Source organism: Bos javanicus, chromosome 8 (genome assembly GCF_032452875.1).
Source record: "Bos javanicus breed banteng chromosome 8, ARS-OSU_banteng_1.0, whole genome shotgun sequence".
NCBI lineage: Eukaryota > Metazoa > Chordata > Mammalia > Artiodactyla > Bovidae > Bos > Bos javanicus.
In genome coordinates, this window is record NC_083875.1 from 63,693,362 (window position 1) to 63,719,295 (window position 25,934).

General features: G+C 46.4%; 1 protein-coding gene across 1 annotated transcript; it reads right to left on the reverse strand.

Annotated features, from left to right (window-relative positions):
• TRIM14 (tripartite motif containing 14) lies at positions 1–25,413 on the reverse strand. The gene is made up of 6 exons (XM_061425779.1): positions 24,674–25,413; positions 21,836–21,931; positions 14,182–14,415; positions 10,568–10,730; positions 7,277–7,366; positions 1–3,349 (listed from the first exon to the last, which is right to left on the reverse strand). Exons 1-6 carry the CDS (start codon positions 25,067–25,069, stop codon positions 2,814–2,816), a joined length of 1,515 nt encoding a protein of 504 aa, XP_061281763.1. The 5' UTR covers positions 25,070–25,413; the 3' UTR covers positions 1–2,813.
• Positions 25,414–25,934: the final 521 nt, after the last annotated feature.

Sequence of the window (25,934 nt, forward strand, 5' to 3'; positions counted from 1 at the left end):
TTAAAAGGGACAGTATTCATGTTTTATTAAAACAAACCACATCTGCAAGCAATTTGCTCTTATTAATAAAAAAATCTCTACAAATTTAAGTCTGCAAAGACAGTAAGTGATGGGTACTGTTTCAGACCTGGACCCCAACAAAGCTCAGTCCTGTGTTGAATGCTGCCGGAGGCACCTGCTCCTGTCAGATGGCAGCTAGGAGTATCGGCTCTCTTAGCACTGCCATGCCCAACAGGAACCCATTGGCATGCCAACAGGTCCTGGCATGGCACAGCACTGTAGTTTTCAGGACAGTTCACATCCTCTGGGCTCATTTGAGCCTCACACCACTGCTAGGTAGGGTCATTAATCTCACTTTACAGATGATCTCCCATCAAGTACAGCGACTAGCCTGAGATAATGACTGTGGACAAAAACTGCAGTTTTTGTCCTTTATAGTTCAGCTCTGACTCTTGCTACAATACATGAATCCCAAACCTCAAATCTCCCTCAGGGTGTAAGACTTCCTCTCAGAGCCCACAGAAGGTAATCCAAAGATAGATTCAATCCCACAGAGTAACCAGGCAAAAGCAGGGCATCACAGGCCTCATAAGAGAGGGGCCAGAGCAAGTAGGCACTGGCTAGAGACTGGCTGCATTCACGTGAACACGGTGGAAGAGCACAGACCCCAGCCCCACCACTAGCTGTGAGATACTGGGCATGTTATTCATTCTCTAAGTTTTGCCATGTGTACAACTGTCAAACTATCTTTCTCCTAGGGGTGATGTAAGGATCGAATGAGTTAATAGTTGTAAAGCATTAGAACAGTGCCTGGCAAAATAGCAAGGATTTTTACTTGGACCCTGTGGCTGTGAGTCTGGGAATAAGTCTTACAGAGATGAACAGAGATGTGGGGTCAAGCGTACCCATCTCCCTCTGTCAGGAATGCCCTCTGCCTGTCAGAATTCAGCTTGGGGCCATCCCTGGTAGAATTAATTTCCCTTTTCCTGGAGTGTAGTGTTTAAAACATCTAGCCAAGCTAGAGTTTTAAATGATTTGGTTAGGACTAAAGCCACTTTTGAAGTTCCTTCTGTCTTGTATTCTACTTGTATTACACTGCCTCATATGAAATTACTGTTTTTAGGTAAAAAAAATAAAAAAACCACTGGATTTATATGGTTCAAACTAATTAATGCACTGAGAGTCTGTTTAAACCACGGAGATTCAGCCTTGCATGTTCCTCATCCTACCACTGCCCTCCTGTCAAGCACCTAAGAAGATAACTTAAGACAGTATAACTTCAAAACCACATAAGGAATTTGACAAACAGGATGCTGAACGTTCAGAACCGAGGCACAGACCCTAGAAAGAGGCCTTTCCCTCCCTCCTGGAGGAGCTGACTTCCTGCTGATTTAACCTTCTCTATTGACAACATCACTACTTTCTGGAAAGCAGGGGGTCTCTGCATTTCCTTGGCAACATTTTGGACCTGAGGAAAACAGGGATGCCTGAGCTGCCCAAACCCCACTCATGGTGAGTTCCTCTCCTTTTGATTCCAAGACAGTTGGGAAAACTGCCTATGGTTGCTTAGCAACAGTCATCTGCTGATTTCTTCCCAACATCCCCCAAGAAATGAATAAGCAGTAAAATCTTCCAGGCTGAAAGCTGGGCTGGAAGGGCTGGGCCAGAGACACATGGCTGGGTGCTGGGGGGTGGCCCAGTCCTTAATCTCTGTGGGTGACTCGAGGCAACTTTCTTTCACGACCTTATTCTCCCCAAATGTACAATGAGGTCAGGCTGGGTGATCTGTGAGGCCCTCCCAACTCAGCTGTTCTGATTCACTAGCAGTCAGCTAGTAGTCATCGACTCACTGCCTTGGAGGGAAGGGACTTTTTGAATTTTTCAGGGTGAGGAAGGCAAAGGACATGGCTGCCCTTAGAAATCTTCCAATCTAACTGGAAAGACAGGTTGGGGAAACTTCCTGGGGCAGTTAAGCCTGGGGAAGACAGACAGGCAAAAAGAAGAAAGGGGTTTCCTGTATAAATGTGTTTGTATGGGAAACAGCAAAGGCATGGGCATACAGGTGGAACTATGTGACCCCGTTCTGATTGAAGGGTCTCTGAAAAGAGCAGTAGGAGCTAGATGAGGGTATGTACTTTGGGGCAGACTAGAAAAGCCTTGAATGCTAGGGTAAAGTGATTCCCCCACCCCCCTCCCCATTGTAGTCCTTGGGAAGCTTTTGATAGTTCTAAGAAATTAAGTGAGGTTACAAGCAGATCACTCTGGCTGTAAGGTAGAAAATGAGCTTGGGAAAGTGTTCAGGCCAGGAGGTGGTCAGAACCTCTTGCAGCTGTTCGTAAGGGAGGTGACATGGACAAGCTGAAGTAGAGTGACGAGGAGGAAGCATATCCAAGGGACATTAAGGGATAGAAGAGTCCTAGCGACTCTCACTCATTCACATATTTATCTTGCGCCTACTATGTGCCAGGCAGTTCTGGGTGCTATGTGAGCTGATGCTGGGGATCATGTTCACTGACATGGTCAGGGTGCTTAAGGCTCACCTGTGGGTGTGTGCTTTCAGGAACCTGAACTAAAAGGCAGTGTAGTATGAATGTCCTGGTGGCGGGGTCGCACGAGAGAGCAGCAGGAGAGGACCTGCAGGTTTAGGGCTCGTTTGAAGCTCGCCTACTAGGAGAGGAACTGTACAAAGCACAGGGAAGGACTGGTGGGGGAGACAATGGGAATGCTTACAGAGGAGGTCGTAGACCAGCTCCGTCTGGATGCAGTAGAGTAGAGCCGTGGAGAGCCTAAGGCGGTCACTAGGGTCTCGGCCACTAGGGCAGCCGGGAGATGCTGATGGCCCCTTCCCAGAGCCGCAGAGCCGGGTACAGCGGCTCCTGGAAGGCGGCCCGGAAGGTGTATAGGTGGCTCATGCCGCCCGTCACGTCGTAGAAGGCCAGGACGCCGGCCTCGTAATCCAGGAAGACACCGAGCCGGTCAGGGTCGTGGCGGGGCCGCAGGCGGCTGCGCTGGCAGTCGTGGAAGGCCCAGTACTCGAGGTCATAGCGTTTGACGCACCAGGACTGGCGGTTGCAGCCCAGGCGGGCGGCGTCCGAGGCCCCGTGGCGTCGCAGGGAGCCGTAGGCCGCGCCCACCCACCAGCCGACGCCCGCCTCCTGCACATCGACTTCCCAGTAGTGGCGGCCGGCGGCGAAGCAGTCGCGGCTCAGCACCTGCCACAGCGCGTCGAAACGCAGCGCCGCAGTGGGTCCCAGGCGGCCGAGGAGGCTACAGCGTACCGTCAGGAGGTCGGCAGAAAGGCGCAAGCGCGCGTGCATTGTGTCGGGCTCCAGACAGGGCGTGCGCGCGTCTGCGGAGGGCGGGGACACCGGGCCAAGCCTGAGGGGAGGGGCAAGCGACCCCGACACCGCCCCGCCCCGCCCCTGGGAGAACGACAGTGCGCGCGCAGGCTGTCCTGCGCTTGTTCACGGAAGAAAACTGGAAACACGCAAATCACCAGTGAGGAGGTGATCGGGGAACACGGGGAGGAGACAGCATTTTAATACACATCCGTTGTACAGCTTGAATTTTGTACAGTGGAATTTGCTGCCAATTTCTAAAAATTTAAAAATAACCCTATCACTATTTTAACACTTGGGTGTCCTTCCAAATTTTTTTACTTGCCCCTTTATGGTTTTTTTCTTAACATTAGTGTCATACCGTACAGACTCTTGGTAGTTTGTTGTTTAAATGTATTAATGTATTTATGAACATTTTACCACGTCGTATAATATTCTTTTATAAGAGCATTTTAATGGCAACGTTAAGATTTTGATGTATAGATGAATTCAAATTTAATGTATACCTTCCCCCTGCTTTAAAAAAATATTTAAGCTTTTAAGAAGACTTTTAAAAACACTAATGAACACATCTTTATATATCTGATTATTTGGGCTATATTCCTAAAAGAATTGCTGGGTCCATGAGGATGATTGCATTTTTAAGGCTTTTGCCAAATTCTCCTCCAGAAAAGTGGTGGTGATTTGAACTCCCAGTTACAGTTATTGTTGCATTATACACATTTGGAGACATGAAGTTAGAGAAAAATCTAGGTCTTAGGGCATGTGGATGTTCAACTTTAGTAGATACTACCAGATAATTTTCTTGGTAGTATTTTGGAGTTTTCTGGAGAGCGGTTTTATATATTTTTTATTAGATTTATTCCTAAGTTTTTAGAAAGTGTTACTGAAAATAATGTTTTAAACATTTCATTTTCTAATTGTTTATTGCCAATACATGACCTAAATCAAATCCCTTATGATTATACAGTGGGAGTGAGAAATAGATTTAAGGGCCTAGATCTGATAGAGTGCCTGATGAACTATGGACGGAGGTTCGTGACATTGTACAGAAGACAGGGATCAAGGCCATCCCCATGGAAAAGAAATGCAAAAAAGCAAAATGGCTGTCTGGGGAGGCCTTACAAATAGCTGTGAAAAGAAGAGAAGCAAAAAGCAAAGGAGAAAAGGAAAGATATAAGCATCTGAATGCAGAGTTCCAAAGAATAGCAAGAAGAGATAAGAAAGCCTTCTTCAGCGATCAATGCAAAGAAATAGAGGAAAACAACAGAATGAGAAAGACTAGAGATCTCTTCAAGAAAATTAGAGATACCAAGGGAACATTTCATGCAAAGATGGGCTCGATAAAGGACAGAAATGGTAGGGACCTAACAGAAGCAGAAGATATTAAGAAGAGGTGGCAAGAATACACAGAAGAACTGTACAAAAAGATCTTCACGACCAAGATAATCAAGATGGTGTGATCACTGACCTAGAGCCAGACATCCTGGAATGTGAAGTCAAGTGGGCCTTAGAAAGCATCACTACGAACAAAGCTAGTGGAGGTGATGGAATTCCAGTTGAGCTATTTCAAATCCTGAAAGATGATGCTGTGAAAGTGCTGCACTCAATATGCCAGCAAATTTGGAAAACTCAGCAGTGGCCACAGGACTGGAAAAGGTCAGTTTTCATTCCAATCCCAAAGAAAGGCAATGCCAAAGAATGCTCAAACTATTGCACAATTGCACTCATATCACATGCTAGGAGAGTAATGCTCAAAATTCTCCAAGCCAGGCTTCAGCAATACGTGAACTGTGAACTTGCAGATGTTCAAGCTGGTTTTAGAAAAGGGAGAGGAACCAGAGATCAAATTGCCAACATCCGCTGGATCATGGAAAAAGCAAGAGAGTTCCAGAAAAACATCTATTTCTGCTTTCTTGACTATGCCAAAGCCTTTGACTGTGTGGATCACAATAAACTGTGTAAAATTCTGAAAGAGATGGGAATACCAGATCACCTGACCTGCCTCTTGAGAAATCTGTATGCAGGTCAGGAAGCAACAGTTCGAACTGGATATGGAACAACAGACTGGTTCCAAATAGGAAAAGGAGTACGTCAAGGCTGTATATTGTCACCCTGCTTATTTAACTTATATGCAGAGTACATCATGAGAAACGCTGGGCTGGAAGAAGCACAAGCTGGAATCAATATTGGCGGGAGAAATATCAATAACCTCAGATATGCAGATGACACCACCCTTATGGCAGAAAGTGAAGAGGAACTAAAAAGCCTCTTGATGAAAGTGAAAGTAGAGAGTGGAAAAGTTGGCTTAAAGCTTAACATTCAGAAAACGAAGATCATGGCATCTGGTCCCATCACTTCATGGGAAATAGATGGGGAAACAGTGGAAACAGTGTCAGATTTTACTTTTTTGGGCTCCAGAATCACTGCAGATGGTGACTGCAGCCATGAAATTAAAAGACGACTTACTCCTTGGAAGGAAAGTTATGACCAACCTAGATAGCGTACTGAAAAGCAGAGACATTACTTTGCCAACAAAGGTCCGTCTAGTCAAGGCTATGGTTTTTCCAGTAGTCATGTATGGATGTGAGAGTTGGACTGTGAAGAAGGCTGAGCGCCGAAGAATTGGTGCTTTTGAATTGTGGTGTTGGAGAAGACTCTTGAGAGTCCCTTGGACTGCAAGGAGATCCAACCAGTCCATTCTGAAGGAGATCAGCCCTGGGATTTCTTTGGAAGGAATGATGCTAAAGCTGAAACTCCAGTACTTTGGCCACCTCATGCGAAGAGTTGACTCATTGGAAAAGACTCTGATGCTGGGAGGGATTGAGGGCAAGAGGAGAAGGGGACGACAGAGGATGAGATGGCTGAATGGTGTCACCGACTCGATGGACGTGAGTTTGAGTGAACTCCTGGAGTTGGTGATGGACAGGGAGGCCTGCCGTGCTGCAGTTCATGGGGTCGCAAAGAGTTGGACACAACTGAGTGACTGAACTGAACTGAACTGAACTGAACAACTAATTTTGGTATGCTGACATTACATCTGGCAGCTTTTCTAATTCATTTGTTAACTCTAATTTATAGCTTAATTTGGATTTCTGTAAAGAATCATGTCACCTTTGCATAATGATCTTTTTTTACTCTTTTCCTATCCTTAGAGCTTACATTTCTTTTTCTTGCCTCAAGTCACTCTCTAGGACATCTAGAACAATGTTGCATAGTAGTGGTTATACTGGACATCCTTTTCTCCTATTCCTGGGTAAATATCCAACAGAAATGCATATAGTTGCATCAAAAGATATGTACAAGGATGTTCATGTCAATATTATTCATTATAGGCCAAAGCTGAAAAAAAATATCTGTACACACATGTACTTTTAAAATGTCTGGAAGAACATATGCCAAAATATTAACATTTATTTCTGGGGGAGGCAATTATTTTCTTTTCATATAAGTAATTTGTAATTCTCTACAAGAAGCATGCATTACTTGTATAATTTTTTAAGGAACAAAGATATCCATAATATATCAGTAAATGAAAACACAGATTACAAAACAGTATGTATAGTATGACACCATGTTTGTAAAATATATATATATTAAATATTTATCATTGTATGTTTATATAGATATGCCAAAGAAAGTTAAAAGGGCAAATAGTAGTACTTATCTACTGCTATGTGTCTGCTTGGTAGGTAAGCAGAAAAACTTCCGAAGCTCTTCAGTGATTTATGAGTTATTTTCTTTTAAAAAATTTTGTTTTCTACAGTGAACATGTATTATTTCTGAATTAAAAAAAAAAACACCTGATAGTAAGGGTTGGAAAAAACCAAAGGTGTGTCTCTCAGGAAGAAAGGGAGGCCCCTCTACTTCAGTGACCCTCCTTCCCCCCACCATTACACCCCACCCTCTTCCCCCTTTCCCCACACCTGGGGTCTTACATTTTAAGAAGAGTGATCGCTCTGGTGAGGGGCTTGTTTTCAACAAGGAACCCGGCTGGACACAGGAGCCCGAGAGCTGACAGTTCCTACCTGTAATGAATTGTGAGAAATCAGTGCCTGGTGTTTAGGCAAGCAGCACTAACTACAAAACATTACTAAAAATATTACAGAACTGGAGATTCACATAATCTCTCCCCAAGAATGGCATGCAAATTTAAGTAGGAAATGCAAATTCACAGTAACAGGGAAACTCCAGGACGAGGCTCAGATCTACAGAGAAAAACACACTTTCCAAGACTGGAAGCAAATTGAGCACTGGCAGGCCAGTGTGAGCGAGCCCCGGACATGGGGAGGACACTGCAGGCTCCAGGACCATGCTGAGAATCAACCATGTATTCAGTGGTCAAGGAAGGGGGCAATTTCACGGCAGACATGCCAATTCTAGGATAAAGGTAGAAAACAGGAAATTACAGCTGAGTCCTCAGCAAGGTCATATTCATCCAGGTCAAAGGGAGTTCAGGTAAAAGGTCCTCCTCGTTTCATATTCATCCAGGTAAAAGGTCATACTCATCCAGGTAAAAGAGAATTTAGGGGAAACTCAGGTCACAATCCCTGTCTATAACAATTCAGTCAGGTAAGTGAGGAGAGAAATGGGCGTGCTTGAGCTATGCCGCAAGGTAGAAAGTGCTCTGATCCAATTAGAGACATGAAAGGGCTCCAGGGCTTAGAGGGGTCAGTGAAGGCTTCCTGGAGGAGGAAGCACCTCAGCTGGCCCTTAGATTTGGGGAAGCTTTGGACACCCAGAAAAAGGATGGGAGGCTTTCCCAAGAATATAGCAGGAGCAAAGACAGGTACTTGGAGTATTATGTAAAGTGAGGAGCCAAGGAAGGTGTTTGAAGGAATGTAGACATGAGCAGAAGAATTTCTAAGCCTCTCTCTGATGGGGAATGGATAGGGTAGGGTGAGAGTAGAGACATCCTGTGGGTAGGCTCATGGCTGACCTGGGGCAGCAGGGATGGAAAAGGAGCCAGGTTCAGCATATACTGCAGTGGTACAAGTTCCAAGGCTTGACTCTACTGGGAGCGGGGAATGAAGAGTAGATTGGAGGCAAGCAGCAGCGGTTTGGGGGTTAGCGGGTGGAAGATGCTGGATTCCATTTCAGCCTGTTGAACCTGCAGTGTCTGTGGAACTCACAGGTAGGGCGGTGAGGCGGGATGCTGGAAGGGCAGTGGTGCTGCAAAGACCCCATCTCCTTGGAGCCTTCCTGGGAGGCAGTACCTCTCAGTATTACCTGTGATAGTGAGAATGATGGCCTCATCTGGAGGTGGATGAGAGTGATGGCCTGGGAGGAAACAGACTCCAGGGGAAGAGAACACAATCCCTGGTACCAGAGTCTGTCTTAATTCTGCCTCGACTCCTACCAGCTGTGTGACCTAGCGCAAGTCAATTAACCTCTCTGACCCTCAGCTTCCTCATCTGTAAAATGGGGGATAACGAAGGCGTCTACCACATACATGGGGTGGTGCTGCTTGCTGTGCTTTTTAGCAAAGCACAGAGAATACATGAAGCAAATGACCGTTGGTAATCTTGCCATCAACGTGAGCTTCAATCACGGTTTGCCATTTTTTGATCATGGAGCGTATTTTGACATGGATAAGATCCATACCATGAAAGGCAGTTTTTGCCCTTAACATCTTCGGGAATTAGCTTTAATTCTCTAAACGCAGCTTCATCATTTTACAGATCAGCAAGACTCACTTCAAGAGGTGACCTTCAAGGCCATCAGATGCAATTTGGGTTGCTACAGTTCTTGTGATTAGGGTTTTTCCAAAATTTCTTATTTGGAACATAGCTGCTGCTTTCATAACCTTTCTTAGAAAACGGGTCAACCACTCACTTTCTTCTTGGTTCCTTTTTGCTGCCTTTTGTCAAGCACTTGCTCTTGCAAATCCCTATATGCTACTCAGACAGCCAAAAGGGCTGTTCCTTCCAATTCTAAGTGCTCTTTTTCATCTCAGAATATGACAACTTCTTTCTAGTTGTTCAGTTCAAAATCTTTGGAGTTTCCTTGGTATCTCTCTCTCTTCTTCCCTCTTGTGCCCACATCTACTCCAATTGACTGCTTCCGCCCCCCGCCCTTTGCTCTTCCTCCAGCAAGTCAAACTCACAATTGCCTTGTGCCTCAGGACCTTTGCACTTTCTTTCCCCTCTACCTAGAAGACATTTTCCCCAAGATGTAACAGCAGCAGTAACAATACTAGCTAGTGCTCACGGGAGCTTATTACGCCTGAGCACCATTCTGAGCACTTTACATGTAAGAACCCACTTAATTCTTACAACAACTCTATGAGATGGGACTATATTATCTTCATTCTATGGATGCAGGAACAGAGGCATGGAAAAGTTAGGTGCCCTGTTCCAGATGGCAGGGTTAGGAAGTGGTGGACCTGGGATAGAAGCCCAGGCAGTGTGGCTCCAGAGTCCATGCCTGTGACCACTAAGCTCTCTGGCTCATGCTTCAAGTCACCTCCCACATCCCCTTCTCAAAGAGGCCTTCCCCACTTCCCCATAGAAAATAGCTCTTTCTCCTGGTCACCCTCTATTCTCCTTACTCAGTATTATTTTTTCAAGGCACTTCTTATTGCTGATACGTATTCATTAGTTGACTGTCTTCCCCTTAAAAGACTGAGCACCACAAAGACAGGATCACTGTTTTGTACCCTGCTGTGCCCAGCACGTAACAGGGGCTCAATAACTGTTTTGAACGAATAACAGAGATGAAGGAATGGATACTTCTGAGCACCTGCTTTGTGTCAGGCCCTATGGTGACCTCAGAGATGGACCCAAAGTGGTTCTTGCCCTCCAGGCATTTAAGAGGCAGAGAAGGGCCATATATCCAGCTCACAAACACCCCCAGGCAGGAGATGGAGCAGGCCCAGAGCAGAGGGGCGGATGGCTGAGACAGCAAGGGAGCCCAAGGAAGGGCTTCCCAAGTAAGTGCCTTGACCAGGTAGAGGAGGTGGGGGGAGTTGGTCCGTCCAGCTGGGAGCTGAGTGCAGGCAGAGCTGAGGTGAGGCAGGACCCCGGGAGCGACTGAGGGGCAGGAATAGAGCAGAGCGGCTGTGAGAGACAGGACCTATCTCAGAATGAGTAGGAGGTGAGGTTGGCAGGGAGGGTTGGGCCCAGCCTTGGGCCTCTGTGCGGGAGAGACATGATTCAGACATGACTGCACCATCTCTAATGACAGGACCAGGGAGTGAAGGACCCAAGGTTGGTCACACAGTGACTTACTTTCCTTAAGGCGGACATCCAGTGGCGTCTGCAGCAGGCTCTGCATGGCTTCCACGAGGTCCTTAAAGAAGCTCTTGACGGGCTCAAATGAATGGGGCACGGGGTGGCACAGCTCCCCCAGGCTCATCTGCTGCTGTATCTGCTGCTCAGTGGCTGTGTACTCCTGCGAGGGCACGTGGGGCTCAGGGTAACTTGGGGCCATGGTCCAGTCTCCACCATCACGCCCAGGAACAAACCAGCCAGCGAGCATAGGCCCCACCTGGCCCTGACACCTGCTGCCAGCCCAGACCCTGTCCCCAGGAGCGGACCCCCACCCCCAGTGCTGGGGGGCTGTTGGTTCTTCTCTCCCTCCCTGCGGTGTGCACTGAGGTCCGCTCTGCATTAGGGGGCGAGGGACGGGGCAGGCTGGGTGCCCTTGCCTTTAGCTCACCAGCTTGAAAGGGACCCCAAAGCTTTACAGACACTGTGACAGGGATTGGTCTGAGGTACGGGGGAACAAAAAGAGTGAGGGGCCAGTTTGCCTGGGGGAAGGTGCTCCTGGGGCATGTCCAAAATGGACAACAGAAAACCATGTCCCCCAAAATGAAAGCCAACGACTCTGGAAGCTCAACTGGAAAGCTGACTGAGGGGACATGCCCACCACAGTGGGGGGCTGTCTTGTTTTCTATCTGGACAGTACCTTTTATTAAATACCCTTCCTGTGTTAAGTATGGCTTTGCTAAGTGGAAGCTTGAAAACGGTCCTGGTCCCCCTTGCACCCACAGCAGCTCCACTCCAAGTTCTGGATGTGGAAGTGAGGGTGGGTGGTGACAGTGGCGTATGGCTGTCAGGGACAGCAGTGGTGGAGGTTCCGGGGGGTGGCCCTGGGTCGGTGGTGTGAGCTGTGACATCTTGCCCAGGGGAGAAGCGGTGGGGTCTACACTGGAGCAAGCCTGTGCCACAGCCTTGGCTTCACTCCTGTGGCCTGGTTTTTATCCCGACTTTCTGGCCCTCCGGCAGATCCCGTGTGCTACCCAATACTTTCATAAACTGTTTTCTTGCTTAAAACAGTTACAGAGGATTCTCTTGTTTGCACCTAAGATTCCCTGTCTGCACTTTCTGGAGAGTTGTCCCAGGCAAGGATTTAGAAGATAGAAGATTGCCTTAGGCAAGCAGGCCCTGGCTGGTTGGCAATGCTGCCCAAGATGGGAGGGGCAGATGGACTCCCCAGGAAGGAAGGAAGGTGGCTCGGCAGGAGGGATGCTGGGCCTTGGGAGGGGTTGTGGGTACTCTCTAAGCCCTGTCTACCTAGGAAGCTACAAGTCTACAGCCTGTCTTCATCTGGGTGAGGAGAAGGGAATTTGTGGGGAAAGGGGGCTAAGGTCACACCCAGAGGGCTGGCCAGGGAGTCAGAGCACTAGCAGAGAGGGCAGGGAGCAGCTCTGGGTAGCAAGAGGGTGACAAGAGGGAAGATGGGTGGGGTGGGGCTGGGAAGGGGAATGAGGGACAAATGGGACCACCTGGCAACACCAAACTGCAGTATTTAGCATAGGGCCTGACACACAGAAGGTTCTTGATAAATGTTCATAATGGAATAAATGAATGAAACCAAGCATATCTATTTCTTGCCTTTGCAAACTCAAAGAACAGCCATATAGCCACGTATCTCTCTGCCAGAAACCAGATGTCATCTTGGATTCCCCTAATGACCAATCCTGCCATATCTCTCAAACCTGCTTGCTTCTCCGCATCCCCACTGCCCCTGCACTGGTCCAGCCCCCCATCATCTCTCTCCTGGATACCTGTGGTCTCCTCCCTGCTTCCCTTCCAGCCTCAGTCCTGCATGCCCAGTCCAGCCTCCAACCTGTCACAGTGACCTTTCTAAACCATTGATCCGACCATGTCATCCCTCAGTCCCAAACATTCCCCTGACCCCTTTTCTCTTTACAAGACAAAGTCTAAACTCCATGACTAGGTATATAAGATCCTGCATCAACTAACTCTGGCCTCCTTATCCAGTTGCATCTCCTAACAACCCCTCCCCTCTCGTAACCCCGCCCTGCCTCCAGCCAGGCTGAACCCAAGTGTTTCTCCAGCCTGCCAACCTCTCGCAGGCACATGGTTCCTTCTGCCTGGTATGTCCTCTCTGCCCCATCCCTCTGTATATACCCAGTGAGCTCCTCCTTATCCTCTCACACCAGCTCTACCGTCACCTCCTCCTGGAAGCCTTCCCTGATTCCCCATACACAATTGGACTTCTTTGGACACACCTTTACTTGCTAATTTGAAATGGCCAAGGCCACCTAAAGGTATAAGAGTGTAAATATCCTCCAGGGACTGGCTTGACTAGTTTTGTACTGACTTATTTGCCTGCCTTATTTTGCAGCCAGAGCCCATGCTCATCTGTGGTTATTCTCAGTGCCATCTTTACTTAGTTGTACTCTGTCTCATCCTACAAAGATGCTTTAAAGCATCTTACAAAAGTTATCTGCTGCTGCACAATTTTCCTTTACTGAGAAAAGTGAAGCCAAGAGAGAACCAGGATAAGAACGTAAGCTAGAAGCCAGTGAGATGAGGCACAAACTCTATGAACAAAGTCTATCCCAGCTATATGAAACATATTTGGCTCTGAGCTTCCCAGAAGCCATGCCAAAGAGAAAGAGGAAGAGTCAGATGAGTAGAAAAGCAATCCAAAAAAAAAAAAGAAAAGCAATCCAAGAGCACAGGTGACTGCACAGGAGCCTGGTGGATCAGATGGTAAAGAATCTGTCTGCAGTGCAGGAAACCCGGGTGTGCTCCCTGGGTTGGGAAGATCCCCTGGAGGTGGGCATGGCAACCCACTCCAGTATTCTTGCCTGGAGAATCCCATAGACAGAGGAACCTGGTGGGCTACAGTCCATGGGATGTCAAAGAGTCGGACACTGAGCGACTACACTTTCACTTTCACTGACAGAAGAGTTTCTCCCATGGCTCCCTGAAGACAGGAACTCCACCCTCAACAGCAGGCTTTCACTCAGTGTAGCAGTGAATATCACAGGACTAGTTTTTAGACTCTCCTTTAGTATAACAGCCTCCAACAGAGCCCAGTGGCCAAGGAGTCCCGTCCTTCTCTCCACTTTGAGCAAACTGTGACTCAGCTCTTGAAGTCTGCTTAGTAGATTTTGCAAGGATACTGGATTTTCCAAGAGTGATGTTTCGATTAAGACTGTATAGTCAGAGGACCGGGCAGAGATGTCTTGTGGCTTTAGATTCAGACAGACCTTATTCCTACCAGCTGTATAACCTTGGATGAGTTCCTGCATCTCCTGGAGCCTCAATTTCTCCTTAGTAAAATGGGATGAGAATATCCAATTTGCAGAGTTCTTAGTAAATATTAGAGCTAAGATACCTAAAGTGCTTGGAACACAGAGGCCCTCAAAAATGGTGGCTGATAATGTCATTTAACTAGTCCAAGATGTATATTATCTTCCTAACAATGTATATTTTCTGACTTGTGTGGGGGCAAGGAAGTCTACATGCTGGCAAAGAAATTCTCTGTGTATTTACTCAATGTATGAACGCCGTGTTCAGTGCCACATTAACCAAGATGAAATATGGTGGCCAGTGTCCCCTGTGGAGCAGAAACCCAGCATTACCTGCAGCAGCTGTACAGGATTGGTTTCTTGGCTGATAGTCCAGATCCTGTTGGACAGAGTGTTCATGACATCAATTTGTTCCCCACAAGACTTGATTTGCTCTGTGTATGCCTGCAGGGCAAGCTGTGTGTTTTTATCAATGAATTTCTTGGCCAGAGCTTCTTCTTCTTCAAGTAGTAATCTGAGTTCAGCAAATTTCCCGGTCAGCCAGGTTTTACTTGACTCTGCATGAGCCTAAAACACAAACGAACAATACAAAACCAGTTGTAGATGATATAATTGCCAACCAGGAAATCTAAAGTAATCAACATGAAAAGAAACTATTATAACTTCTAAAAGGAGAGTTCAGCACTTTAGCTTTTTTATAAAAAGCTTTCCTAAGTACTAGCTATAACCAATTGGAAAATGTATGGAGAAATAAAGATCATTTTTAAAGCAGCAGAAAAAACAGCAAAATATTTAAAATTAAACCCAACAAAAACTGTAAAGGCCTAGATAAATAAAAGCATAAAATTGTATGGAAAGACAAAATCTGAATGCATGGAAGAAAAACCATATCCTTGTCTGGGAAGATTGATTACCATAAAAATGTCATTTGTCTCCAAATTGGTGTATAAATTGGATACAATCCCAATCAAAGTCTTAACACGCATATTAACCAAATGTTAAATTATTGTGAGAGAGAATAAGTACAGGAAAAGTCAAAAACTGTTTTTTAAGGGACCAATGAAGGGGAATTCTCTGGCAGTCCAATGGTTAGGATGCCATGTTTTCACTATTAAGGGCCGCATTTGATTCCTGGTCAGGGAACTAAGATCCTGCAAACCTCATGGCATAGACAAAAAATAAATAAAGATCTATGAAGGATGAGCTGCCTTGTTGTTTAATCGCTAAGTCGTGTCTGACTCTTTTCGACCCCATGGACTTGTAGCCCAATCAGGCTCCTCTATCCATGGGATTTCCCAGACAAGAATACTGGAGTGGGTTGTTATTTCCTTCTACAGGGGATCTTCCTGACCCAGGGATGGGAACTCGGGTCTCCTGCATTGCAGGCAGACTCTTTACTGTCTGAGCAACCAGGGAAGTCAAAACAAACTATAAAGATACAGGCTTTAAAACTATGTGGTTTAGGCATAGACAAAAAGATCAAGAGAAAGAATAGCTTAGAGAAGTATAAATATATATATTTGTTGAATAATATATAATTATATATTAATAGTTATAATATAATTGTTTATATAATTATATATTGATATTATATAAATTATATAATTATATATAATTCAAGAGATGGTGTTGGTACAGCATGGAATTAATCATTTGATAAAACTGTTAGATACTTACTTTATTCTGTATACAAACATAAAGTAAGACAGAATCCCACCTGTGAAGTACTCTTGTGAAAAATGTAAATCTGAATCTGATTAAGCCTCTAGCTCTAACTTAAAGATATAATTTAGAAGACATGTAGAAGACAGAGGAGCATGTTTATCATCAACTTAAGAAATACATCAATCAACTGCAGTTTGAAAACTTTATTTCACTCGTAATTCAAACAAAATATGACATTTATAAAACAACTGGGAATGTGACTACTGGTTGGATAGTTGATGATATTAAGGAGCCATTGTTAATATGGTGATATTAATATGAAACTAATATTTATAATATGATATTAATATGATACCTGATTTTAAATACTTTTTTATGTATTTAAAATTTACTTGATTTTAAAAATGAGTCCTTATCTTATAGATACAGGTAATATGCTCAGAGTTTTACTGATGAAATTATATGTCTGGATGACATGTATGTATGCTTGAGGTTTTCCACAATAAAAGCCAAACAGACAATTCTAAATAAATTAAGGCACTATACATTAAAAAATAATAAACCTATCAAAATGAAATATAGAACAATTTTATTTTTAAAAATTTGGGAAGGAAGGACCTCCGTAAGACTCAGATAGCAAAAAGGGAGTCATGACAGGTTGGATCACATGAAAAAAGAAACTCTTCGCGAGAGGTAAGGCACTATACACAAAGCTACATGACAGGTGACAAACTACACAGGCTTACTGTCCATAACGTATAGTGCAAAATAAATCATTCCGTTTAAAAATGGACCAGAGATATACAAGTGTCAATAGACATATGAAGAGGTGCCTCAGCATCCCAAACCATCAAGATCAAGGAAGTGAGCAGCACTATATATACATATGTACTGGCCATCAGACTGGAAAAAATGCTAGCTGATGGATAACACCAAGAATCCGTGTGTGTAGAATAGGCATTTACATACACCGTGAGTGGCAGTGTCTATTAATAGCTATTAGAATTTGTAGAGGGTGATATAATATCGAAATTTTAAATGCTTAAATCCTTTGATGCAGCAACTCCTCTTGCAGGAATTGATCCTAGAAAATGTTTTCACATGTGCATAGAGATTTGTGTAACAAGACACTCACTATAGCATTGTTGGTGACAGAGAAAAGTTGGATAAAAGTTTCAATCTGAGAAGTACATGTATGTTCATTGTACAAATTATGCCGCATTCACACACTGAAATAACATCCAGTGATTAAAATGAATTCAGTGTCCTGATATGTGCTATAATTCGGATGAATCTTGAAGATATGATGCTAAATGAAATAAGCCAGACACAGAAGAACAAATGTTGTATGATTCCACTGATATGAAATATCTAGAATAGTCAAATTCATAGAGACAGGAGGTAGACTAGAGGTTACCAGGAGCTAGTGGAAGGGGAATCAGAGAAGCCCATGGCACCCCACTCCAGTACTCTTGCCTGGAAAATCCCATGGACGGAGGAGCCTGGTAGGCTGCAGTCCGTGGGGTCACTAAGAGTCAGACATGACCGAGCGACTTCACTTTCACTTTTCACTTTCATGCATTGGAGAAGGAAATGGCAACCCACTCCAGTGTTCTTGCCTGGAGAATCCCAGGGACGGGAGAGCCTGGTGGGCTGCTATCTATGGGGTCGCACAGAGTTGGACACGACTGAAGTGACTTAGCAGCAGCAATGGGAGGGGAATGGGAAGTACTTGCTTAGTGATTACAGAGTTATGTTTAGGGTAATGAAAAAGTTTTGAAAACAGTGCTGATGTTTGCACAATACTGTGAATGTAATTAATGCCACTGAATTATACACTTAAAAATGGTTAAAATGGTCATTTTTACGTGTATTTTGCCACACACACACGAAGAATGCAGTGGACCTGCATTCTTGTCATGGAATGTAATTAATGCCACTGAATTATACACTTAAAAATGGTTAAAATGGTCGTTTTTACGTGTATTTTGCCACACACACACATGAAGAATGCAGTGGACCTGCATTCCTGTCATGGAAAGCTCTTCAAGACATCATGTGAAATGAGGCAAGCTGCAGAATAATACATACAGGATGGTCTCATTTATGTAAAAAATCACAAAATAAAACTGTATATGGATATCTGCATCTGTATGTCTGCAAGTGCATTTAAAATATCTGTCTGGTCATGTTTGGGGAGGGGTGTGGGGTGGGGAAGATGGTCAAGAGGGATTCTTACTTTGTACTTGCCAAAGTTCTACACTATATTCTAATACACTATTTAAATTGTTAAAACTGAAATGTGTTTATGCATTACTAGTGCAATTAAAAACTAAAATCATAAAAAAATTAGGCCAGTATCTTTCCTCAGACCAAACATTTATACAACCCACTAGCAGGAAGATCCTTGGTATCCAGGCAGGCGTGGGGTGAGCAGGCTCCCCTGTGGTGCCAAGCAGGGTCCCCTGTGGTGCCATGTTCTCTCCTTAGTTGGAAAAGAATGTGTGGTTTGTCAGGATCTAGGGGATGAGTTCCCAAAGCCTGTGTTTCCCTTACAGTGTTCTACGCAGTGGTCAGGCTCTGAGTCTAATTTATACCACCACATGCCATAGAGATATTAAACAGTTTTTGGCTACCTTGGGAATTAGTCTACAACATGGTTTCTATGAGTCAGCAAGCCTGGAAAGTACATCTTTGTTGAATGACTAAGTGAAGGAAAGAAAATGTGTTCTAAACCCTTGATTTATCAACACATTTTGGAGGCAACGTATGTACATGGAGGACCTTTTTCTAGAAACTGAGAGCAAACGTCTTCTCCCAACAAACCTGTACTCCAAGCAGTTTCTACAGATCCACTTTTTAAAGAATATACAAAATAAGCTTAATGATACCACACATTGTTATAAATCTCAACATAGAAAACTTAAGGTATAAGCAACCTGAGACTGATTATGCAATATGGTTTAAAAAAAAAAGAGAGAATTCTGGCAATGAAACAAAGAAGTACACTGGTTTGGGCCACATCAGTTCAAAGTGAACCGATATACTATATATATATTATATATATTGTTGTTTATTGCTAAGTCATGTCCGACTCTTTGCAACCCCATGGACTGTAGCCCGCCAGGCTTCTCTGTCCATGGATTTCCCAGGCAAGAACACTGCAGTGGGTTGCCATTTCTTTCTCCAGGGGATATTCCCAACCCAGGTGTTAAATCCAAGTCTCCGGCTTGGCAGGAGGATTCTATACACTGTGTATTTATATACTTTTTTTGTTGTCATTTACAAAAGTATCAAAAGCTCAATGTAGAAAATTTGGAAGATTTGAAAGAAGACTATAACCACTCTGATATATGGTCATCTTATCCCAGTTTGAGTAAAAAGTTAGGGCAGCAGTTAAGTGTTGATTTTCTCTACACCTGGATGTGTGTAGGGAAACACACATCTCAGCACCCCCTGGAGCCGTGATGGGGAAGCAAAGAGCCTATTAAGGAAAAATCATTTAAAGGGTATTGGGTGGGGACTCAAGATCAAGCCCTTCTTGATTGCTCTCTGGAAAGACGTGGTTGGGTAGGCCTGGTTGTCGGCTTCTGATCAGTAGACTTTGGCCAATTGTGAACTTTATTGGTTTTAATTTGTTTACCAAGCTGTTTCATGGGCTAATTTCCAAGCAGATGATCTTTGCCCTAGTACTGCCTCTGAGAAAGCGAGGACGGAGAAGCATGGTTGCCCCAGACTTCTCTGCCACAACCGAGCCTGCTGCAGTTTGGTACAACGCACCAGAGTCCCCATAAACGTCTGTGCCTGTTGAGCCAGGTGACTCACGCTAGGAACGTGTTCCAAAGGAAATAAGTCAAGGTGCCAAATATCACTGCAGTGTTGTTTCACCTGAGTGAAAAACTGGAAGGGATCTAAATGTTCAACATTGGGAAAATGGTTTCATGAATCATGGTCGAGCCATTTAATGGCACACACAGCCTCTAATACCAACACTGATAAACAACTTTTAATGACATAGGAAAGGGTTAGCGTCTTAAAAAACAACCACAACATCCTACCCAAGTAATGACATATGTGCTGTGCTTAGTCACTCAGTTGTGTCCGACTCTTTGTGACCCCATGGACTGTAGCTCTCCTATCTAAGCCACCAGGGAAGCCCAAGAATACTGGAGTCGGTAGCCTATCCCTTTCTCCAGGGGATCTTCCCGACCCAGGAATTGAACCAGGGTCTCCTGAATTGCAGTTGGATTCTTTACCGGCTGAGCTAACAGGGAAGCCCAAAATGACATGTGTGTGTGTGTGTGAGTCGCTCAGTAGTGTCTGACTCTTTGCGACCCCATGGACTGTAGCCCATCAGGCTCCTTTATCTATGGGATTCTCCAGGCAAGAATACTGGAGTGGGTTGCCATTTCCTTCTCCAAAATGACATAGTTTAGTCAAAAAAGGGAGAAGGAGCAGACATGGGAAATCTTCCTTCCTACTACTTTCAAACACATGGAAATGCTGAGCAAATTTTAAAGTTACATAACCAGATTAAAAAAAAAAAAAAACCAAAAACCCACAATCAAACAAACAACAAAAAGGAAATCCCCAGGTCCCCAAAACAAAGGAAGAACTTGGTGTCAGAACCACGGTGAGTGACCTGGGTGGCATGGAGGTGGAGGGGCGTGAGACAGCCACAGCATGCTGGAGCCTGGGTCATCTAGGAGGGTGCTCTGGGCACCTGGCATCATTCCAGTTGGGAGTGGGAACAGGGCCATCTGACCCAAATCAAACCAGATTCACAGAAGGTTGCTCCATCCATGAACCAGGCACCAGTAAAAGTCTATCCACTGACCTGGGGAAGGGGCAAGGAATCTTGTCATCTACCCAGAGTCATGCACTGCTTTTCCAACTTCCCATAAATCTGTAATTACCTCAAAATAAAGTTTAAGTTGGGTGAGTGAGTGTGTTAGTTGCTCAGTTGTGTCCAACTCTTTGTGACCCAGTGGATTGGGGCTTGCCAGGCTCCTCCATCCACGGGATTTTCCAGGCAAGAAGACTGGAGTGGGTTGCCATTCCCTTCTCCAGGGGATTTTCCCAACCCAGGGATCGAATCCAGGTCTCCTACGTCACCGGCAAACTCTTTACTGTCTGAGCCACTAGGGAAAACTATAGTTGGGGAAAGCTTCAAAGAAAACCATTCCTTAGATTAAGCTGAAACCTGCCCCCCTTAAGACTTTCCACATGGATCCTAACTTTTTCCTTGGGAGCCTCTAGACTATGTCTGCTCAGAGATTTACAGACAGTGAGCCTGTTCTTGGGGCTGAACATCCCCAAGCACCTCCCCTATCCCTTTGGGTGTGCCAACTTTTAGTTCCCATATTGTCTTAGACTGATGTTGCCTGAGCCCAGAGCCGTGCTCTTGAAGACGACATGATTAATAATTAAGCCAGGGCCACAGGTGTAAGACATCTGTCCTCAGTAAACTAGGGCAGGCTGTCACTCAAAAGCTAATGGACGCTGGACAAACAGAGGGCCATTTCTGTGGCCTTGTCTGGGTGCTAACTATTCCCATGGTCAGAGCCAGTCTCACTGCCTGACTTGAGGTAGCCAGTCCGGGTTCACAGACCCCTCAGTGAGACGGGCCTTGGGAGGGCATCCCACCCCAGCCCTCACTTTGAGGAGCCCTCACTTCTCAGCGGTGGCTGAGAAGGGACGGGACTAGCCAAGTTCACCTAAAAGGCTCCTAAAGAGCAATAATACCATTCTCATAGTTAAAACAGCAGCTAGGATTATGTCAGTCCCAACTTCCTACTTAAAACTCACAAAGAATCCACTTAAGTAAACATTGTTATGACAGGATAAGCCTGAAGAACATGTCATGAAATATATTTAAACCTATTTGCTTTGTTTCAGCAGTGAAACTGAAAGTGTGATTTGCATGTTCCATTTTCTTTGCTTAAGGCAACTTGGGGTGTAGGGGGTGGAGGACTAGTCTGTCTAAGAATATGGCCTTGGAGATGGAGGGAGAAAAGACCATTCCTCCACTTTGTCAGGCATTTTGGGACAAGGCTAGGGCTCTGGGTAGAGGCAGATTCACTGCAAAGCTAATGAAAGAGAAGCCCCAGGCCACTCTCTAGCATGACCTCTTCATGGTCTTGCAACTAATTTTGTGCTCTTTTTCTTCAAAAGGGTCCCCTAAATTATATAAGCTCCAGGCCCCACCAAACCCCCCTTTGACGTTGGTTTTCATTTTCCCTGGCTCCATATTGGGGAGAACCCTGTGTCGGAGCAGAGAAGTGGACATCTCAACTAGGATCAGGAAGAATCCCCCACTTGCCTTGAGCTTCTCAGCAGCATCTTCTATCTGGGTTATGTTGCCAACTTGCTGCTGCTTCTTGGTTGCCAAATGCTTTAAGCATTCTTGGGTGAATTTCTGTATGTGAAAAAGTTAGGACAAAAGTCTTAATGTTGTCACTTTTGAGATAACAAGTCACTCCAGGGGTCATCTCCTCTCAACCCTGTATATTTTTCAGTGGAGGTATCTGGAACTCAGAAGGTATGGTGACTTGCCCGAAGTCATGAGGCAAGTTGGAAGCTGAGCTGGGACTAGGGCTCCTCTGATCCTCAGAGGCCCACATCAGGTATTCTCCAAACCTTGAGGTGCTCCCTTCTTTCTAGAACAGTCCTACTTGTGACCTGCTTTTCCAGGCCCTTTAACAGGATTTTAGGGAAGCAGCTTGGGGTCAGTGGAAGAGCATTCACTTCTAGAGTGAATCCTGAGTACTGTTAGTTCTGGGGCCTGTTCTAGGAGCTGCCTTCACAGAACCTCCCTCCAGGGTTGGTCTGTGGTCCTCTGGACTGGATTGGTGTTCAGAGGACCTGCATGTGTAAGAGGTCCCCTCTCCCATCTATGTGGCACCCAACTCCCTTCCATATCTCTGCTGTTTGCAATTGCCGTTTCTTCAAAGACCTGCTCTGTGGACTCCCCTACGCTGTGACCTTACCTCCGCCTTACCTTCTTACGGCTCACCTTATGTTCATCTGCTGGACCAGCTATGTACTTTCTGAGGGCAGATCTGCTCCATTCTTGGCTCCTGCTCCCCAAGAGGGACAAGGGGGTGTCCCTAAAGTGTTTGCTGGATTGAACAGAATTACCAGGGGCTGCCAGCTTCAAGTGGAGAGCTGGAGCATGCTATGTATGAGCCCAAGTCCCAGACTCGGACAGGACCTGCTAGGTCTGAGTCCTAGCTCTCCTTCCACATGACCTAGGCAAGTGGCCTCACCTTTCTAAGCCTCAGTTTCCTCAGCTGCAAAAAAAAAAAAAAAGGCGGGGGCGGGGGGACAACCCCACAGAGTTGCTGTAAAGAATGAGGACACAAAGTGCTTGGTGTAGTGCCTGGCACACAAAATGCTCAGTAGGTGTAGCTTATATGGGAGATTGGGAGTGAGCGCTGGGGGTGGGAACACAATAGTAACCCAAGGATAAGCCATAAGCTCACCTTCCATCTTCCAGGAGCACAACCTCCATCCCCCCCCACCCCCCTCCCTTGAATCTTCTGGTCAAGCTCCTGTCTGTCAGCCAAGGATAATGTGGCATCCCGGTGCTTGAGCCCTCCAGTCACAGGGTGCCTCTCCTGTCTAGGTGCTTGGTGAAGCCCCACTTACTCGTCATGGCCAGTTTCAATGACATCCCCCACCCAGGAACTCTTCCTGGGCTTCCTGTCCCTGGTTCATACTTCTTCTTTTTGGCTCCCACTGACCACTGCCTCAGGCTCCCCAATTACAATACTTATCATACTGTGTTGTCACTTGTTTGTTCTTCCCCTACTAGCCGAGGGACGCCTCCAGGTCGGGGAAGAATTGGTCTGTTCCTTGACTCATGGATAAGCTAAATGGATGTCTAAGGAATGAATGGGTGTGTGGATACAAAAGAGGTAGGTGGACCTACCTATTAGAAGATGTTATCTCTGAAAGCAGCCTTGTTAACTCTGAAAACAGCATTTTGAGGAACTATTGTTATTATTAACTATTTTATAGATAAGAAAAAGAAGATCTTGGAGGCAGAGGAAAGCCTTGAATCCTGGGCTCCACCTGCTAGATTAGCCCAAGGTGGCCCATTCTCAAGCTTCAAAGTCACAATGGCTAAATCAAGTGCAGGGAATGGCTGTAGATCAGATCAGATCATTCGCTCAGTCCTGTCTGACTCTTTGCGACCCCATTAATCGCAGAACGCCAGGCCTCCCTGTCCATCACCAGCTCCCGGAGTTCACTGAGACTCAACGTCCATCGAGTCAGTGATGCCATCCAGCCATCTCATCCTCTGTCGTCCCCTTCTCCTCCTGCCCCCAATCCCCATTCCCAGGGAATGGCTGTAGGGCTGGATTAATCACTTCCTGAAGGTAGAAGTGGCAGAATCAAATCTGTGAGGGGAGCACCTGTCTAGCCCAAAGAGGGCTTTGCAGGGGGTTGGCCAGTCACTGGACAAGTTGGCCACTAGGCTGGAACAGGAGTCCAGAGCCCCCTTCCACTATTAGAATTAAGCATGGATGAGCGCTCCAAAGTGAGACTGGGCCCGTGGGGAGCAGTCCTGGGTTCAAGGCCCAGCCTCTGCCTCCAGAAGCCTCTTTTTGTCGGCGAAGCGGTTGACCTAGCTCCCATTGACTGTGGTTGACCTAGCTCCCACTGGCAGTTAGGCGCGTGGTATGGAGCGTAGGGAGGGGGAGGGGCGGGGTTGGGCAGACCGGCCCAACCCCAGAGCCATGGGGACCCACAGCCCCTCCCAGGAACTCCAGGAGGGAAAACCAGAGGAGGCGTGTGTGTGGCTTTCCTGAAACACTGTTGTTTTCTAAGCTGGAGGGATTTTTTCATCTTTGTTAAAGGCAGCTTTTCTTTAGGTCCAAAGGCCGTGGGGTGAACCCACCGTGGTGGATGAGGTCCAGGATACCCGGCCAGCCAGGCGCCCAAGTTCTTACTCCCAAACCCACCTCTTCTGATGCTTAAATGATGGCCTTGGCTCGCCGGTACCCTTCCTCAGTCTCTTTCTGAACAACAGGTCGGCCTCCGAGATGGTCCCCGGGCCGCCTTGCCGGTCCCGGTTCCAACCGGGAACTGCCAGTGGGACCCGGCACGCCCCTCCCCGCCCATTGCTGCGGGGCTCGCGCCCCAGCGTCCCCACCTGCACGCGCGCCGCCTCGTCCACCGCCAAACCGATCGGGTGGCCGCGATGCGAGCCCAGCACCGGGCAAAGCGCGCACACGCAGCGGCGGCAGCGGCGACAGAAGAGCTCAACCACGCGGTCGCCGTGCTCTGAGCAGAGCCAACCGCGCGCGTCTTCGGGTTCCGCGGGGCCCAACCCCCCAGGAGTCCCCTTGAGCACCGCCGAGCCCGCCATTCTCCCTCCAAGTTTCTGGGCCGCGGCCGAGCAGCAGCGAGAGGCCCGTGGGGAATCGAAAGCTGGGCGCTGGGGCGGGGCGCGCCCAGTTCCGGCAGGGAAAGGCGGGTAGCAGGGCGCCGCACGCAGGCCGGCCGGAGGCGGGGGAGTGGGGTGCGGTGGCGGGTATGGCCGCAGCATCAGCACCCTGAGGACTGCGCTGTGCCGTCCGGCCCACCTGCCCCGCAGTGAATGAATGCTCAGGCCTGGGCTCCCGGCTCAGTGTCTGGCCCAGAGGCAGCCACAGCAGAAATGGGGGTCACATCGAATGGGCTACCTGGAAGGAGGTGGGCTTCCCCGCTAAGTGACCCTTGTCTTGATCAGGAAAACTGCAGCCCTGTGGGTGGGACCAAAGTTGGCTGTGGCCTTCTGGGATGTTGTGCGTTACCTACATTTTTCATTTTCCCTTAATTCTCTCTTGCCCTTTCCCCCAAGAGAAATAACCATTCCTGCAATTGTGAGAAACCGTTCAGGAAACTCCGATTGCCCCCACGCTAAAGTCTCAGCTTCTATGGAATGTCGGTTGGCATTATGGAAGTTCCTCAAAAAGTTAAAAATAGGACTACCCTATGATCCAGCAATCCCACTTCTGGGTGTATATCCAAATAATATGAAGTCAGAATCTCTGTGGTATCTGCACTTCCATGGTCACAGCAGCACTATTTACAATAGCCAAAATATGGAAACAACCCAGGTGTCATCAATGGATCACTGGAGAAAGAAGATGTGGTATATGTATGTACAGTGAAATATTATTCAGACTTAGAAAGGGAAATCCTACCATTTTCTAAATAAATGAGCCTAGAAGACATTACAGAGAAGGCAATGGCACCCCACTCCAGTACTCTTGCCTGGAAAATCCCATGGACAGAAGAGCCTGGTAGGCTGCAGTCTATGGGGTCGCTCAGAGTCGGACACGACTGAGTGACTTCACTTTCAGTTTTCACTTTCATGCATTGGAGAAGGAAATGGCAACCCACTCCAGTGTTCTTGCCTGGAGAATCCC